This window comes from Apteryx rowi, unplaced genomic scaffold, assembly GCF_003343035.1.
Source record: "Apteryx rowi isolate R43461 unplaced genomic scaffold, aptRow1 scaffold_182, whole genome shotgun sequence".
Classification (NCBI taxonomy): Eukaryota; Metazoa; Chordata; class Aves; order Apterygiformes; family Apterygidae; genus Apteryx; species Apteryx rowi.
Genome location: NW_020448108.1, coordinates 302,613 through 321,075, shown reverse-complemented (window position 1 = coordinate 321,075; position 18,463 = coordinate 302,613). Strand labels below are relative to the sequence as shown.

The window sequence follows — 18,463 nt, the reverse complement described above, 5'->3', positions numbered from 1 at the left end:
GTGTCCTCAGGGATGTATTTAAAAGGTCACATTTCTTTAGTCCATGCAGCTTTACGCACATCTCTCCCGATTACTGCGTAGCCATGTAGACTTGCAGGCACTGCCTGCAAGAAAGGCAGTGCTGTACCTATGAAAGCCTTCTGCTCTTTAAAAACATCACACAACAGCACATGGTGAATTTAACACTCAGGTATTTGATGGATTAATATACTGAAGGCTGAAGTGCTCTATTTATCTGAAGAATGCTACATTAATCATTTGCAGTTAATTCATTTGCTTTATTTGTTTATTTAAATTGACCCCTCCTCACCCTAAACTGAATCAAGTCCTGGATAGTAAGAACTTTTCTATTCTTGAAGACAGAAACCAGAACAACTCATTCAATGCTGAACACTGGCTAAAACAGCCAAGGATTAAATGCCGGTTATCCTTAGTGAAGGACCATTTTTTAATCCATGTGGTGTACAGAAGCTGTACAGCCTATCAAGCAGTGTGCATTCCCTTTCACCTTTTTCAACAAGTAACAGCAATACAAACAACACTGTTACAAGATATTCCCAGATTAATCTCTCTGCTTGTTACAGCAACGTAAATCCAGAATGCAGCGGGGGGGGCAGAGAGAGCCCACAAGGCTGAGCATCAGCCAGCGTGCAAGGACCGAGCGATCCCTCGGTGCCCTGCACTTCACCAACCCAGAACGTAGGTTGTGCTTGGGGCAACGGCTTTCTGGGGAAGGAGCTCACAAAAACATAAAATCCCCATGAGGCTGGGGTCCAGGCCAGTCCCTTGCGCAGCTATGGTACGTGCCATCTGCCAGATAAATGGCTCTTTCAAGCTGTCTGTATCTTCTCTCTTTAACTTGGGCTGGCAAGTTTTCTCAACAAAGGTTTCATTAAGACCACAGCATGCCTGAAAAAGAAAAATGAGCTCCCCACCCCTGCATCTCCCCATCTTTACAAAGGGTTAAATCCTGCAGGATGCCTTATATACTGGCACTAGAACAAACGCATAGCAAGTGAAAAGCCAGTTTGCCTCACTTCCTATTTCCCTACATTACGTAACCAGCACATATATTAACATAAAGAAAAGCATCTCATTAAGGAACAAATATATTCCACTGTTATATCCTGCAAAAGATACTTCCAACAGGCTTTTTTTGTTGACATAAAGGCATAATTCTTCATGGACAATCACACAAGTTCCAGAAACAGCACCAAGCATGGTAAGAAATGCAGATCTTTCATGTTTTTCACAATGTACACAATATACCAGCTTCGGTGACCAAGGAACTGCATTTCTTCCATTCTCACTTAACTAATTATTTTCTTGTCAGCTTCAGAGTAAGAATTTTAGTCAGGATATTTACTGGGAAATGATTTTTATGTTTCCTAAATGCAGCTGGTATGTACTGGCATAGAGGAAAAAAGGCAAACACTTAGCTATATGCTTCAAATTGAACTTAATGGTAGTCAACCCCTTAAACACAATATTGCACAAATTAAAAATGAAGCAATTTACCTCTTTATCTTACTTGTATAAAGTCTTTTCTTCATGCTACGGTCAACCTTACAGACTTTTTAGTCTTTAAGCCTTGTGCACCAACTCCCACATCCAGTCTGCACATTAAGATGGGAAACCCTTTCAGTACCCCACTGGCACCTGTGTGACCCTTCATTGGCTTCCAGCAGCACAACTTACATTTTGGGTGATTTCTAGGAAGTCAGTGTGAAGACCTTCTTTGAAAAGCATCTTCCATGAAAAGCATCTTGTCATGAAATGTGCAGCTCTCTCAATGCAAACCTTTTTTGGTTTTCAACATATTTCACACCTGCAACTGAGGTAACTTAAAAGTTTGATGTGCTGTTAATGTAGTTACCAAATGGAGATTTTGACTTATTTATGGTACATGCTCCAGAGTCTACAGCAGAAGGGTAGTTGACCAAGCAAGCCTTTTGCTATTCTGGAATGATGTAAAAAACACAAAGTATGAATAGGCCTAGCCTACAAATCATACACTGAAGTATGAATTAGCTTGAAAGCTAAGCTGTAGGTAAAAAATGGAGGCGTAATTTTGAACTACCTAAAATGCAGACCATCACCTCTCCATTTCCTTCCTAGATAAAAAAAAGAAGATAAAAATTTCTCATTCTCACATGGAGGATTAAAGACTAAAATACCTGAGAATAGCAGGAGGACCACTTCATTACATTCACCCCTTGCCTCAAAGTAGAAGAAAAGCTTGTTGTCTCCTCAGATGCATTCCTCCACTCCTCCAAGGAGCAGGAATGGCAAATTTCTGAAGTTGCAAACAGTTAACAAGTGTTTGGAAAGCTCAAAAGGTAGTGCAGACAAGAACTCCAAGAAATACATAGCAGTTTCTTTTGTGTGCAGCAGTATGTAAACAAAAGAGCTGCTGGGGAGGGGAGAGTGGGTTCACGTTTTCACTTGTAACCATTACTAGGAAACCCATACCGCATAGAAGTTTTCGATTAGTAAGTTAAGGGGTCAGATATCTCTCTGCATTAGTATTACTTCAGAAATCAACCACTGGAAACTAGTAATACACTTAGGCTTTTTTATAGCATAAGAGGGCAAAAGTCCAAGACTTAATATTTTTTGGCTTTCTTCCATGCAATCCTTACATTTTTTTGCTTGGGCATATACCTTCTTCTATGTAAATGAGGACTTACAATATCTTTCCTGTTTTCCTGCATGACAAAGGCAGGGGAACTTCTCCTGGAACATGAACCAGTTAGTTCAGTGTAAGTACCTGGGTACTTACTTACCTCTGTAATTGACTAACACACTCATGTTCACAACACCAAAGCTTGCAGTACCTAGAGAAGCAAGCCTGAAATGCAGTTAGGAATGGGACACAGGGATTTACTTTTATACTCCAACTGTCACAAAACCACCTATAGAAAGAGGAACCAAGGCAAACCCTACAAACTAAACAGTACAGTAAACCCCACCAAAACTAACATTTATAATCATATAAATACTTAAAAAGGCAGTATGTCTTAGGAGTGCAAGGCAAAAACCTTGCTTTGCAGGTCTGCCAGCTCAAGACAGTTTTTATATTAGAAATTTTAAAGTTCCATTCTGACCTATATAAACAGGAGTTAGAAACACCAAAACAGTAATACCCACCCTGCCTTATACAGTGTGGTACCAGCAGAACTGAAATGCTACGCCTTTCTATCACCAGAAATAACATGAAATAACTTCTTCCGCCTGTACCTTGCTTCCCTACCCATGAGGCTTTCTCAAGTCTAGAATTAAGCTACCTCAGTATAGCCATTTTGCAAATTAAATGGGAGCAAGCAGTTGAATTCCACATCACCTAAAGATAACAGTTTCTTACTATGTATTTCTGAAAGAAATATATTTCCCCATGAAACTGTCATATCTTGAAGGCAGACATCTCATTCCCTGAAGTAATTACCCAAATTCATGGCTAGGATAGTAAACTTTTAAATGTAACCTGTTTTTATTAAGAGTAGAACTTGTAGCATCAATTGCTGATTAGCAGGAACAAGATGATTGACTTTGTAATACAGTTATCAGTTAGACGTCATTTTTCGCACTGCACGTCAGCTGAAGAGATAAATCAGAAAACAGCCTGTTCCTCTTCAGTTCACTCTAAACTTTGAAATGGAACTTTTTTTGGTAAACATGTAGAAGTCTTTCCTTGAAATCCTTGGGGCTAACTGAAACACACGTGCAATGGTATCAGCACTGGCACCGTGCAGGCTCTGCTGGGCAGCCTGCCACACAGAAGACTGGCGGATGACACTGGGTTCCCAACTCTGTACCCCGGCACGTTTTGGAGCATTAGTACAACTGTTCGAGTTCAGATGAACGAGCACACAGTTTGCACTGTGCCCTTTCCTTCKTGTTGTATAAGTAGGTTATAGTTATGGCAGATAATCCCTCATTAAATATCATTGAATAGCCATCWTTTTCATAATTACCAAAGGTAACCAACTTAAAAAATAAACAAAAAAAACAATCAGCCAACTAATCCAGTTATGCATCTAGAGCTACATAATATTTTGTTAAAATTTCTTTCAGTTTTCCTTTTACTAACTACGATTTTAAATTCTAGTTTTTTAATGGAAGAAAACAGCATTTGTTTATACTAATATGCAATAGATTTATATAGTTTCTCTTTATAAATAAGAGTTTCTCCTGAGGAAACTCCTCTCTACATTATTCATTGTACTTCTAGAGAAATAAAAAGTCAGCACTTAAGAGCAACTTCAAATGATGGGAGAAGAGAATAATCAATGCCATATGTAAGAACAAGTTCTTGCTGAGGTTACATCAATATCAGAAGATGAGAACCAGCTCCCAGAACTGCTTTTAGGAGAACAAGGAAGGTACTGAGTCCAGGAAAGGATTTTCATGAAGAGGAGGTAAAATGCAGGAGCTGGACAGCTTTTCCTGCCTGTCATAGATAGATTCCCTCTCTCTTCTTTAGGAGATGACTTCCTCTTTGAAGAAGGAAGATATCTCAGAAATCTTAACAGTCCTTGCATATCTATGGTTATATTAGCAAATTCATACTCAGGTACCAAGTCCTTTATTAAAGGCAAAAAACCCAAGTAGACAGACAAACACAAGAAATCCAAAAAAAGTTCTTTCTTTCACTTTCCTCATTTATTTGCGGCATTTTTTTTTTTAATAACCTCACAGGCTTTTAGCACTAATATCAAGAAATTACTGTTTCAACCTATTGCAAGACACAGACACTGTTCTCCTAACAGCAGGCTGCAATGGCAGACAGCCCTTTGGCAGGTATGTCTAGAACAGCTTTATAGACCAAATTTTCACTTCCCCAGTTGCAGAATTTAAGGTCACTGTGTTCACATACTTCAAAGCACTTATCCCTGGTTGTCTCACTATCTCCTGTTCACTGGTAGGTTTACATACCAGAACCTGAGATTTTCAGTTATTATGGTTCACCTAGTGTAAGTGCTTCATTAACAAGCACAAATGCCCATGACTGAGAACACTCAAGCAGTGAAAAGAAATGCTTCAAACTTAACAACTGATGTCATAGTTTTTGAAGTCTTGTAACCTTCCACACAAACTCAGATTCCTTTTATTTGCTTTCCAGGTTTTTCTTTGAGCTCTTTTGGATCATGTTTTTTGACCTTTCTCACCACACAGGATAATAAAACAAATAAAAGAACATATTTTAAGGAAAGCTGAGTTACTGATGAGTCCATGCCTTCAGAAACAGCAGCTGTGGGAAGCAGGAAGGAAGGGGGAAGACATAAATGCATGCACACAAACAACCACAAGCCTTGCCACAGGGCCAAGCTGTGATGCAGCAGTCCTCATCTCATGATGGCAGGAACAGGCAGGACTTGCTTTTCTGCAAAGATCTGATTTTTGCAGCAGCACATCCCTGCAGACCTGTAGTTACATACCCTCTTCAAAAACACTAAGATGTTTATTAGTTTCTTTAATAGGAAATTTTAGGAGCTGGCAGGGTCCACTGTAGCTGAGATAGAAAGAGAGATCAATTCTAGTCACGCACATTAACATCACATTCTTGAAAGCAATCTCGGATGACTACATTGAGACCTTAGGAGGAATAATGCCTTACCATATCCATGTAATTGTTTGCAGTTTGCTAACACCCAGATAATTCCCACATCATGCACCAAGGAGCGTTTCCTGTCATGATGTTCTCACAAGGCCCTTGAGAAGCAGACGAAAAACAAGGTAATGGTAAGGCTAAAGCGAATAACAGGAGAAGGAAAAAGCACCACTGTGGCAGCCACCTCAACACTGTCAAAAGTCTGTTTGTTTTTGCTCTCAGCATCCTGACAAGAGTGAGTATGAAGAAGGGAAATGAAGGAACAAGACGGAAGTGAACCTTGGAATGAATCCGTCACGTACACAAGAAACAACACCTGAACATAATCTCAGTGTTTCCCTGTTTGGCTACAAGGAAAATGAACTTTCAAGACTGGAAGCCTGACAAACATCTTAAGCAAAGTCAGACCTAAGTTAAGAAAGTCATGCTTAGAGCCTGGTAGAAAGATTTCTATCAATGAAAGATACAGATCACTCAAGCAGAGTGATCAGGGTACAAAAATACTGTTCTTTTTACTGTGTTTTTGGACTTTCTCACCTGCATTGTAGTTTACCAGTCCTCGTAATGGAAAGCAGAGCCATCCTTCAGTCAGGAGTAACCCTCTTGCTTCCTTGCCTTGTTTTGTGGTGAAAGAGAAGCAGTTAAAAATCCAACAGCTGCTCTCAAGCTTGAAGGACAAGCATTACGGAAAGGATACTTTGCGCTCATGATGACCAGCAAATAAAATCAGAGGAAGTGTTCCTGTGACCACAGGGCAGCGCAGTGCCAACACCTCCTCTGCCTGTTTTCTCCATCAGCTCGTACACCGTTCTGGGAATTGCTCTTCTCAGCACTGTCTCCTATCACAGGGCCCAGCCCTGCAAACCCGCACCAGCAGTCCTGTGTTTTGGGAGCTCCCTTTTCTTTTCTAGGGCTGAGCAAAGAGGAATGGGTATGAGGCCTCAGACTGCACAAAGAGTGGGGATTTTTGCTGTTGTTGTTGCTTTAAGCGTCTAAGCAGTACACCAAATGTGCAAGTGCATGACAGAAACTTACTCGTGGTAGGGCTGGGGGAAAAAAAAAAAAAAGGACATTTGGAAGAAAATATCTGTGAGTTCGACAACAGCATTCCCAGCTGCATGAAACAGGAAGCTGTTTTAATAAAACCAGAACCAGAAATGCTCAGAATCACATTTTTTATTTATATTCAGGGTCAAAAGATACTAACTAAAAAACCTAAGCCGTTTCCTTTAACACGTTTTTCATGTTAAGACTAAAATGATGGAGACACAACAGCTATTGTTTAAAGGCTAATAGTCATTGCTAGTTATTTCCTAGCACACTAACCAGGAGAAAGCCAGCCACTATATTTCAGATAACTCAGCAAGCATTTCTATGAATTTTGTATTTTGATGTTAAGAGCCATAATTTCACTGAAACTATAATGAGAGAGAGAATTTTTGATCTGACATTATATTTTCCTATATTCATGGAATACCCTAGATAAATAGACAGCCCAGAATACTTACGCATACTGTTCATGTGAAATGAAACAACACACAAGAAGTAACACCACTTCTCCTCTCCCACAAAGTAGTCTCTTGTTCTAGATGTTTTCCATTGTTGGAAACAAATGATTGTTCAGTGCCTCACTGAATACAGTTGTGCAATGTGACAAGTTAACAGCTGACATTTTTGTTCACATAGCTYCTCAAGCTGAGATCTAGCTGTAAATTTGGCCTTGCTGTCGTAGCTTAGCAGTTGAGAGGAGTTCGCCAATATTCAGGAAGCACAAATGGTATCTTAAAGATCAGAATACAAGCCAGTGGCTGGACTTGGACGTTACCTCAGATTGCAAACCTTTTGCTTAAATTACTAAAACCTTAAAACTATATGCTTTCTAGAGAATAAAAATGTTATCTTGCAAGAAGCCATTTCGTGAAAGCATTATTGGTGTCCCTCTTAAAGTATGGATTCCCATCTTCTGTTCAAAAAAATTCAGCTCAAGAGTCTAAGATCACTGGGTTTTAGCCATGCACGGAGACTTCACATGCAGACCTTCTTGCACACGCTGAATTTCACATTTTTTATTGGTTATAATTTCTATCCTGGGCCTTCAGCTTTTCTCAATATTTATAGTGATTCTGGGTTATGGAAAATCTCCCACAAACAGGTCTCTAACACAACTAATTCAGAGAAGCCCAGGCTGACAAATAAAAACCTGGCTGTAGCACTGCTAAACCGCAGGAAGTGAGATATGGTACTAATTCACTTTGGTTTAGTGCATGTTTTCACTAAGTGAATTTCACTCCTTAGCCAGCAGTTTGCTGTTTCACCTGGATCCAAGACAGAAGGTTGTCTTCTATTGCTTGGGGGCAAGGATGTGTTTTCCAAATCCTATTATTCATAAAGAAAAGTAAAAATGAATTCCCTTGGCCAAGAAGAAGCTTCAGTTTTGCTATTTAAAGAAATTCATTTTTTAGAAGTCTTTTGGAAACAAGAGACAACCTATGCAAGCAATTCCAAGAACCTTTATCAAAAGCTGAACACCAAGTACAAACCAAGAATTACTCAAGGTTTATCTCTAACTTGCTATTCCTGGAAGAATCCAGAGAGCTTCATTTGCCCTTTGAATTTATTGCCTCTCTGAAAAGGTAATATATTATGCTGAAGTTGGGAGAAAGAATTTTATTAAACAAGGCATCATTTCCATCATATGTGAAGGAATGGATTTACTAGAGGATTTTCCGCCTTCCAAAATAAAATAAAATAAAACCACATTTATGCCTTGGGAAATGATGGAAGTTCCTCAAAGCACAGTTTCAAAGGATCCTAAATGAAAATAAATAACACTTATTCTCAACTGACGGGGGTAAAGAGGGGCAAACTTCCAAATGGTTTCCCCAGGGAGAAGTAATGAATTACACACGGATGCTTGGAATACTTTAGAGAGAAGATCTTTACCAAGGACACAGCAGTTTTATCTGAGGATGCTATCGATTTCATTGGAGAGGCAGTGAAGAAATTAAGRAAAACACTTAGAACCAAACTTTCAGTACACCCAACCAGACGCAGGGTACAGAGGAAGAGTTGTCTGAATCCAAAGCACCATGACAGCTTGCATGGGGGCTTGCTTTGAAAAACAAAGCTGCTTATGAAGTTTATCACACAAACTGACCACAGYGTGATTTCTAGTTGCCCTGCTTCCCTATTCTTTCCTCTTTCAATAGTGTTGCCAGCAAAGCAGTACTGAGAAGAGATTTGGTTTGGTTTGGGGCTACTATTTAAAAATCCAGAAGATAAACGAATTTATTTAGAGGAGTATAAATGGCAGGGAAAAAATGACTAGTGAATGATATTTAGAGAGACCAGTTCAGTGGCACAGAGTACATATCGAATTGCATTTACTAGCAGCATAAACCAAGCAAACAAAAAACACCCTACTCAAGTCCAAAGTGTCTTAAGTTTAGGACGCACTTTCAATCATCCCTTAATTATGTACAGACTACAACTTAGATCTTTAGCAAGTTTTCATACCTCCATTCTTTCAATTGAAAGTATAAACCCCATCTTGCTGATGAAAAGTGCCTGTTTCTTTTTAATATTTCCTCATGAAAATTACCATCTTCCTTTCGTAAAACAACGGTACATCTAGTTAATATAGTAAACAAGGTATATTTATCAAGAAAATAAAAAATAGGCATTTATATGCATGAATATAAAATGTACTAGTCCATTCTTGTTATGGGTGATAGACAAGAAAACTCAATTTTTGTTACTGAATCAAAATGATTTCATATTAAAATCCTTTAACAAATATAAGCAACAATCTGAAGACTTCCATTTCTTTTGACCTACTTGCAAACTGAATATGCACTGACTTTTTTTTTTTAAAGTCAATACCAAAATGTCACATGACACATGGGAAAAAAAGAAAAAGTATACTTTACAAGTTGTAACAGCCTAATCCGGAACCTCACCCCCTCCCCAAACTGTAGGTGTTCTCTATTTTTCTCAATGGAAGCTTCAGACGATTGCTCTTAAGGACTTCCAAGAAGAAAATATAAAGAAATTGAAGTCATTGTTTTTCAAGCACAAAAGAAATCTTACAGGATTTTAAATGAAGACTTGACTCCTTCATTCAAATATCTGATGACAGAGCTTTAAAGTTTTGCAYTCATGCTACAGCTTTGAAAGCACTTATTGTGAACCGTTTCCTCCCCATACAGTGGTAATAAGAATTAGTCTTATAAACTATATGACATGTGTTCCATTTCGACTACAGTCATCAGTTGCAATTTCCCAGTTTACTTGACTGTGGGTTAAATTCACAGTTTGTGCACTGTTAAAATACACTTATCTAAAAACACCGGGACTGCGCATACTGCACTCTGTGTTTTAGAACAGAAGGTCATTGATGGTCAGACTCATATTGCCAGTGCTAGTTCCAGAGTTTATTGCGCTGTTTTTCCTTTAGGACTAAATCAATATACAAGCAACATTACTGTGGCACAGGGGTCAGGCAGGGTGGGTGACTCTGAACAAGCCCTCATGCTGGCCACAAGGTAACCCTGTTTTTATGGCTTCTCATGTCTCCACTGCTAGAGAAGAAGCTGTAAAACATGCCATCCTCATCTAGTACCAGCCTGATCTCACTCCTCACCTAAATTCTCTAAGGAGAATACAATAATAATAAGGAAAAAACAACTGATAGCTACTGCTTTCCCATCTGGGCCACAACTACTGCATGGAATGATGTCTTCAAGCTAAGATGACACGCTCATTTTCACTGATCTCAGGAAAAATGCTGCTCAAGACCTCAGCGGACACCGTGCCACCAGCACTCCTCAGGGACAGGATGAATAGGTAAAGTTATCACTTTCCAGTCAGAGGGCACTGAGTTAAATCCTTGCCTCTCTGAAACATCCTGCTATTGATACACTGCACTACCAAAACCCATGTTTGCTTTGGACTATCAGGATAACTTTTTACGGACAGCAATGGTCTGCCAAAGTATAAGTAAAGCCATAACCAAGCTCTGTCTAGACAATATCATCTTCACCTCAGCTCGGGACCACTTATTTGGTAACTGGCAAAATACAGTTAATAAAGCTTAGGTATGTCAATGCTTCTAAGTTTTGGGGCCCAGTGGAAACAGGTCATGTCAGGTAACCATCTGACACTGTTTGAGTGGTATGGAAATAAAGACATGCCTCTGCTGAAGCAACATTGAAGTTGTAGCACTAATTCATGTTCTTGCCCTGAGAGGTGGTGGAGTCTCCTTCTCTGGAGATATTCAAAACGCGCCTGGATGCGATCCTGTGCAACGTGCTGTAGGTGACCCTGCTTGAGCAGGGGGGTTGGACTAGATGATCTCCAGAGGTCCCTTCCTCAGCGATTCTGTGATTCTGTGATTCTGTGATTTTCACTTTCTAAAGAAAATCTAATGTTCTTAATACATGAGGGGAGGAAGACAGGAAAAGATGCAGACTGCATGTCATTTACAAAAGAGACCCTGTAAATATTGAAAACATCTTTTAAAAAATGTGCCCGCAGAACACTTCATGTTTTTCATCTGTGAAAGAAATGCTGTATATCAATCAATCACCCAGAAAGGTCACAAGTTATTGATAGTGCATTTTATTTGCTTTAGCTATCTTGCTAAACCATATGTTGAAACTCAGTGCACTACCAGAGTTGTTTTTTGCTTCTTTCTATCCCTCTTTGCTACCTAGTTGTGGAAGAAAAGCTACAAAAGTACAAAACAAGTCTCTCCTGCAATTCATAATTGTGTCAGAAAGAGAGGGGAAAAAAAAGCTGTTACTGAGCAGTTCCACCCTTCCAGATGTTTATGCTGAACTTCCAGATGTTTTCCTTGCATTTATTGCTTCATTATAATGAGCAAGGGACTGTCTTCAAACACAGTGAGGCTTCTTTAAACCAAAACAGTTTATACAAAAAGAGCCTTCACTTTTTTATCTGTGCCCGTATTTGTTTCCAAATCTTACAGATTAAACCACACTCCTACAAACAAAGTGGATGGTCTTACAGGCAGGAAAGGCCTAAGGATCTTACCCTTAGAATTCCCAGGAACTGAAAAAGTATCCAGGAATTCTCTGTTTGCCCTCCCTACATCCTGGGGGGGGGGGGGGTGGCAATGGTGCTCAACTCATTAGGCATGCCTCATTTTGGCCAAACACTATTGAAAATTCACCCCACACAGAAGGCAGATAGGAGGGATTAATAAAAGAAGAAAAGTTCAACTTGAATTAGACATTATCTTAGTATCAACACTGTACTATATGCAAGAAGAGTTGCTGCTATTATTATTACAAAGTTAGGTATCAAACCTCAATATCATTATCTCAGGGTAGTAGTTTTCTGCTCTGTCACAAGAAAAGCTATTGACTGATTCCTATGAAAGAAGGCTAGCAATACCATTTCAAACTTCTATACATTCTGAAGGAGGACCATGCACCATATGAAAGCTTTCTTCCGTTATTATTTCCTTTGTAGCATGTGAACAACAAGAGAAAGGATCTCAGACAAAGTCTAAATTCTAAGTAGAGAAGAATGCCAAATCACACATTATGGAGGTATTGGGAAGAGTTCTCCTCATTTTAAAAACAAGAGCTGACAAACTAAGGACCAGCGCTTAATTGGCATTTAGGCAGGAGAATATACAGGCTAACTTTCCAAAACTTGTAATTCAATCAGGTACTTACCTACAAATGCATCCACAGGAGAACTCCTAAAAAGCTAGCCCTTCATGTCTTATGCCAGGTCTTGGAAGTCTAGAGCACAGCTAGTATTTCAGCCTAGAGCTCTGAAAACCTTCTTCAGAGGTTTGACCATGACTTCCTCAAACAGCAGTTAGATATTGCTAGTTGCCAGTTTTTGGACCAAACCTACATTTGTCCCAGTCAAATGCATTCAGAGTTTAACTGTAGCCTCCACTAGGAAGAACAGCTTAGCTTTACCCTTAAACATAAGTAACATGGATAACAAAAAAAGGAAAGGATGGAAGGGAGGACACCAACTTTAAGCCTGTTGTATCTGCTAGGTTTCTGCATGTTTTCTTGACTGCTCATTTAAGTGGAACAAATAGTAGTGGAGAAACGCAAAGTGTCATTGAGTTTCAAGCCAACCCAGGTGCAATTTTATGGCCACTACAGATCAATTCTGCCTAAGTCCCAGTGCGAAAGAAAGGCATGTTCTAGAGAAAGAGCTTTATGTTCTTTGTCACATTTGAAAGATTTCAAAAGGAGCCTTGTTAAAAGAAAAAGAGCTCAACTATGAAATCACTTCCTTCTGTTTAAAATATTTTACTCAAGAAGAAAAAAACAAAAGGGCATGAAAAAAGAAAAGAAAATCTGTTCTCTGCTTTTGACTTGGTCGTAGGATTCAATATCCTAGTAGCTCTGTGGGATGACGCAGCGTGCCAGATCCCGACCGCTCCAGCCAGAGTGTCAAGCCGCCTTAGTCATTAGCCAAACAATGAGCCCTCTTATGAAACGCGATTGGCTTCCACCTCACACATGCTGACAGCATCGCCATCAGGAGAGAATTTTTCCTCCCCCTTTTGGGGTGGCTGTCGTCCTCTTGGAGCAAGGCAGCAAGACACAGGGAAGGCAGGCAGTGTTAGGCAACTAACAAACAAGAAGCTCTTGTGTTAATTTCTTCCCCCTCCAGCCCCACGCAAAGTATATCATGGATAAAGAAAGGGGAAAAGATGCCAATCTACATTCACAAGCAAGGCTCTGCTTCTGAGTACAATCAATAAGGTGACCACTTCAGAAAGACCAGTTTATGTACGTTTAAAAGTCAAACGAATAGTTCATGGTTGTCCGCACTACAATGGGAGTTACTTGTGGGTGAGCAGCATTTTAATACAGATACTAAAAAGAGGACTACTTTGCTTTTATCTGTGAATGATACAGGTTTACTTAGCCTCCCATCTCCAGTTGTATTTGGTTCCCAAGGTACTCTGCTTTTCCTTTGAAACAAAATGCCTCCTTCTGGCTAAGGGGGCTGACACACATCAGCCCTGTTCCCGCTCCAGTTGCTGGGCATGAGAGAGAGGAGAGGAGGTCTTAAGAATAAACTGAAACATTCTTCTCCCTTCAGCAAAAAGTTGAGTTCTGCCTCAAACAGTTATGTATTATTCTGCTCTGGATCATTAAATAAGGCAGGGTTCTTTCACTCTGTATTATTGAAGTTTACTGATGCAAAAAAGAAAATATGCCAGACAGCATCTGATAAACATTCAGGGCGCTCCTCCATGCAGCCTAAGAGACCCACGTTTTCTGCCTTTCCCCACTACCTTTGCAAGAAGGCATTCAGGAAGTACTACACTTGAAATTAAATCTTTCTCTCATGAAAATTTTAAACCAGACTTGCAAGAAGACTTTGAGCAGTGTAAGAGCACCATGTTACACATCGATCAACAGGCTGACTGAACTGTACTGTCTACTCCATCCTGAGACATCTCCTAAACAGAGCTTCCAAGTGATGTTTGCTTGTTTTTTAAACCAGAAAATAACTCTGCCCCCCCAAATTCAGCAATACAGGAGAGCACTTATCTTGCTGATGGCAACCAGTGAGATTGTCTCATGGATCAGCTAGCAGTCAGTATAACATCCTGATATATGAAAATTTAGCATCACAAGATACTGCAAATGCCCCTGCTTCTGCTTCTTGGCTGCAGGTTATTTTTTTAAAGCTGTTTTCCTGCCCTCTTTATCTTGCAGCTGAGTCTCACAGGTGACATGGAGATGAAAGTATTGCTACTTCTTTACTGTGCAGTTGCAATACTAAATGAAACAGAGTGTGTGTTCTGAAATGCCTTTGAGCAAAGAAAGGCCTTGCAAAACTGGTCAATGGAAATAAAAAAATTGTTTCTGTCGATGGCTCTATGACTTAACTCCTCCAACCAAAAAAACCAGCTGCCTTGAGAAAACTCCTTTCCAAAATAATAYTGAAGTAGAGGGCAAGCTGACTGGAAAAGAACTGGCTCTTTTCAGGTGAAAAAAAAAAAAGAAAAAAACTCCCACCAACCTCAAAGGCCTCATGCCTAAAAAGCTCAGAGGTTTATTTACTTCCCTTTTGCAGATCTAGATCCAAATAAAGAATGAAGAATGTGGCTGCCTGGCAGTTCCTCTGTTTTCTTCAAACTATAGTCAACAGATTTAATAAAATAACACATTCCCTCTCCCTATAAATGGTGCATTAYGTAGATTAGAAGAGGTGCCAAGTCAGAACATGTGCAAAACCCTATGAGTAAATTTGACTGCATCGGTAACAAAAAAAGAGAAGGTCCTGYTGAATTTTGCAGAAAATTTCAACACGCGCTACTTGCAGTCCTGACAAATCTTACTGAAATTAATCTAAATGAGAAATCTGAGCTGTTACTGAACTACATCAGCAATTAAATTTGAGTCACCAGCAGTCTAACTAATGCTACTTAACCTCCGGAGTTGTTCCATTGTTTCCAGAACAATACTGGGGAAAAAGAAAGTAACATACTTCATGTTCTGTGTACACCTCTAGTGTTGCGGCCACACTGGGTCCAACATATCTTCAGAGTGACCTCTGCTCATACCAACAGGAGAAAGGGGAAGAGTGCAGTGACTAGCTATACTTCCAAGTGCAAACATAACTCTAGTCCCATGCATGCTCGGTAATAACTACCAAATGCAATTTATTCATTGACTTTTATTTATGTGCTCCTACAACTCTGCATAGCACTAGTAAAAGTGCCCACTATTTCCCATAGCTTTTTCTTTTTTTTTTGGTCTTTAAAGTCTGGACCAGTCATACTCTTCGCAGAATATATTCCATTGCTGTATGAACAGCAATTCATCCAGAAGGGAAAACATTTACTAAAGGGATCCATTTACTAAAAAATCTGCAAAACCTGAGTTTTATTTTTTTTCAAAACCCCTCATCTTGTCTTTTGCACAGAGAATCATGGAGGTAGGAAAGGGCAGATTTCCAAATCACCAGGCAGTCAGAAGAGGCTTTGCCCACCACTCTGTACTCCCTCACAAAACTCAAAGAGGTATTCTTTCCCTGAAGAGACACATAAGAACACAAGTCATCAATGGCTGAACAGGTTAGTCTACATAGTTCATATTCTGGTTAAAAAGCAAGTTACTATGTCAGACAGCAAAACGTTCCTTCTTGAACTAAGGTAAGAGTTGTTATACTAAATCAGAGCTCTGTAACTATCCTGCCTTGTTCGTGCAGACAGTAACTGCTAGAAAGCACAAGTCACAGCGCCAAGCCATGAAAATCATGATGGTAATGTGAGAACTAAGGCAAAGTTTTGGTCTTGGCAGACTGGGTACAGCTGCATCTATGGACTAGGATACATCAGTGGACTAGGGCAACATCACCGTGCAACCGGGGCTGGCATACCAAGACACTTGGGTAGTGTGCTGGCGCTCCCCACAGCTTGGGACAAAGGGACAACCAGCATCATCCCTGGCTTCCTGCTGCTCACTGTTTGCAACAACAAAGAGCAGAACAAACTGCACAGAAAATCACCAGGGGATGGTGCCCAAAATCCAGGCTGTGCTTTTGCACAAGAAAACTGATAGTTCCAGACCAAAAGAGAGTGCAGCCAGCCACAAGAAGAGAGGAACCCTCTGACTTCAAAATGTGTCACGACAYTTGCCTCATGTTTCCCTCTCTTCCACAGCCTGAAGCTTAGGGATCTCCTGAGCATTAGGCTAAATATACCTCCCATGTTATCTGTCTGGAATAGCAAATTAACAGATATTCAGATCTGTTACACATTATTGCAGAGACCTGTGCTTAACTTGCATGCAGTTCTGTTTAACACATGTAATCTTTTTATCAATAGCCTGTAGCCCTTAATTGCTTTCCAGACATGGGAGTATTGCCTGAATGCACACACCATGTTTTGAGTGGCAAAAAGGGGACAATAGGTACTTAAATGGTAGGTGGAGCTTCCCCTCTACTAAGGTCGCAGCCATTTGGCTTCTCCAAAGGCAAAAGGGTGAGCACCACACAGCACAGGCTGCTACAATGGATTTTAAACCTCCACTGAGGCAAAAGACTCTTACACCTTGGGGGTCTGGTTCTTCATTGCTTCCTGAAGTACTACCTTACACGTTACAGGGCTAAGTGACCAAATTTCTCAATACCCAGTTCCATAAATAAACTTAATCGCAGCACTGTAATGAACACTGGCAGTTCTTATTGCCCCTTTCCTCCCCTGCTACCTTGAAATGCTGCTGACCTGTCTGAAGTTGATGTACATTACTGAAATCACCTGATAAGAAACAGAAGGGGAAAAACATGGATGATGAAATAAACACTTACCAAGTACAATGACCACAGTCTTCAGGAGACTCATCATGGTGTCCCGATTCCTGCGGGGTCCAGAGCTGTGTCTGGACATTCTCATAGTCCTTTGGCGGACATACCCAAAGATATGAGCATATAGGACCACCATGACCACAAAAGTGACCAGGTTGAAAATAGCCCAGAAGACCAGGTAGGAGTCACTATAGAGCGGTGCCATGTTGGAGCAGTGAGTGATATCACAAATACAGTTCCAGCCGACACTTGGTATGGCACCCATTACAATGGCCATCGTCCAGATAACAACAATTACGACCACCACTCGCCGGTTGCTCATCCGAGTATGTAGTTGCATACGGAAGACTGTAATGTGCCGCTCGATAGCAATGGCCAACAAGTTGGCTACAGAGGCTGTCAGGCTAGTGTCAATGAGACCCTGACGAAGAAGCCAGGTGCTTACAGTCAATCTTCTAGTGTTGGGTCCTGTGTTAAACATTAAGTAAAAGTAGGCCAGACCTGCAAAAAAGTCTGCAGCAGCTAAGTTGGCCATTAAGTAATAAATAGGAAAGTGGAATCGGCGGTTGACATAAATAGCCACCATAACTAAGAGGTTGGCCAGCATTATGAAGATGCAGACGGTAATCCCCAGGCCCATTACAAGCTTGCTGACAGTGTTCCATTCAGTGGCTAGATATTTTCCACTCCGGTTATAAAAGAAGGCAATGGTTTCATTGTAGTAGCACTGTGGTTCACTCATGGCTGTGGACTGAAAGAAGAGGGGAAAAAAAAAAAAAAAANACAGATCCCAGTGCTCAATCAGTGTTTCACCCTCAGTTTACTCAAAGCTAAAGGTATGTTTACATTTGACATTCAATTGCAAGTTCAAGCTGATTGAAAGAAGAGGGAAAAAAAAAAAAAAAAAAAGAGAGACATCAGAATTGAAAACATTCCAGTGACCATACAATTGCTTCCATGGACAAGGCATGCACAGAAAGCAGGGAGAGGCACTGAAGGCAGGAAGAGAACACACTTCAGAACAAATTTATTTTTTCAGAACAAATAGCATTCCACAACTCGCAAACAATTGCTCTTATGAGGCTAGTAACAGCAACCAGATTAGAAACAACTAGAAATGCCTCCATCTGCTCTGGGAACTAGAATGATTTCTGACGTAGTTGTGAACTACAGAGTAAATGTTAAGAACTTCTGGCCAAGCAGACCCACTGAAAAATTCACTTAGACAATAGGGCATGCAATTCATAATTAAAAAAAAGTTAACTGTTACACAGCATCTTATTTGTGTTACTAGTGCTTAAGACTATTGTTTGGCTGTAACTGTGTTAAAAGAAGAGCTCCTCAAAGAGGAGGAAGTTGATTACGTTTCCCAGCAAGTTTTTTGACACATTCAGGTCTCTATAAAGGGCATTTCTTGTTCTCCTGCTGTGTTAAAAACAGGGAAGAGCACCCTAAATTAAGATTGTTCATATGCTCTAAAACTGTAAATTCCCAGGGCCAGTGGTTGTGCCTGCTCTCGAGTCCATA

At 40.2% G+C, this 18,463-nt stretch overlaps 1 protein-coding gene across 1 annotated transcript in view; it reads right to left on the bottom strand.

The window, feature by feature from the left end:
* LPAR1 (lysophosphatidic acid receptor 1) overlaps positions 1-18,463 on the bottom strand; it is a 55,218-nt gene that overhangs the window by 24,528 nt on the left and 12,227 nt on the right. The window contains exon 2 of the mRNA XM_026061559.1: positions 16,940-17,687. Within this exon, the coding sequence (XP_025917344.1) occupies positions 16,940-17,687 (748 nt within the window). The remainder of the gene's footprint in view (positions 1-16,939; positions 17,688-18,463) is intronic.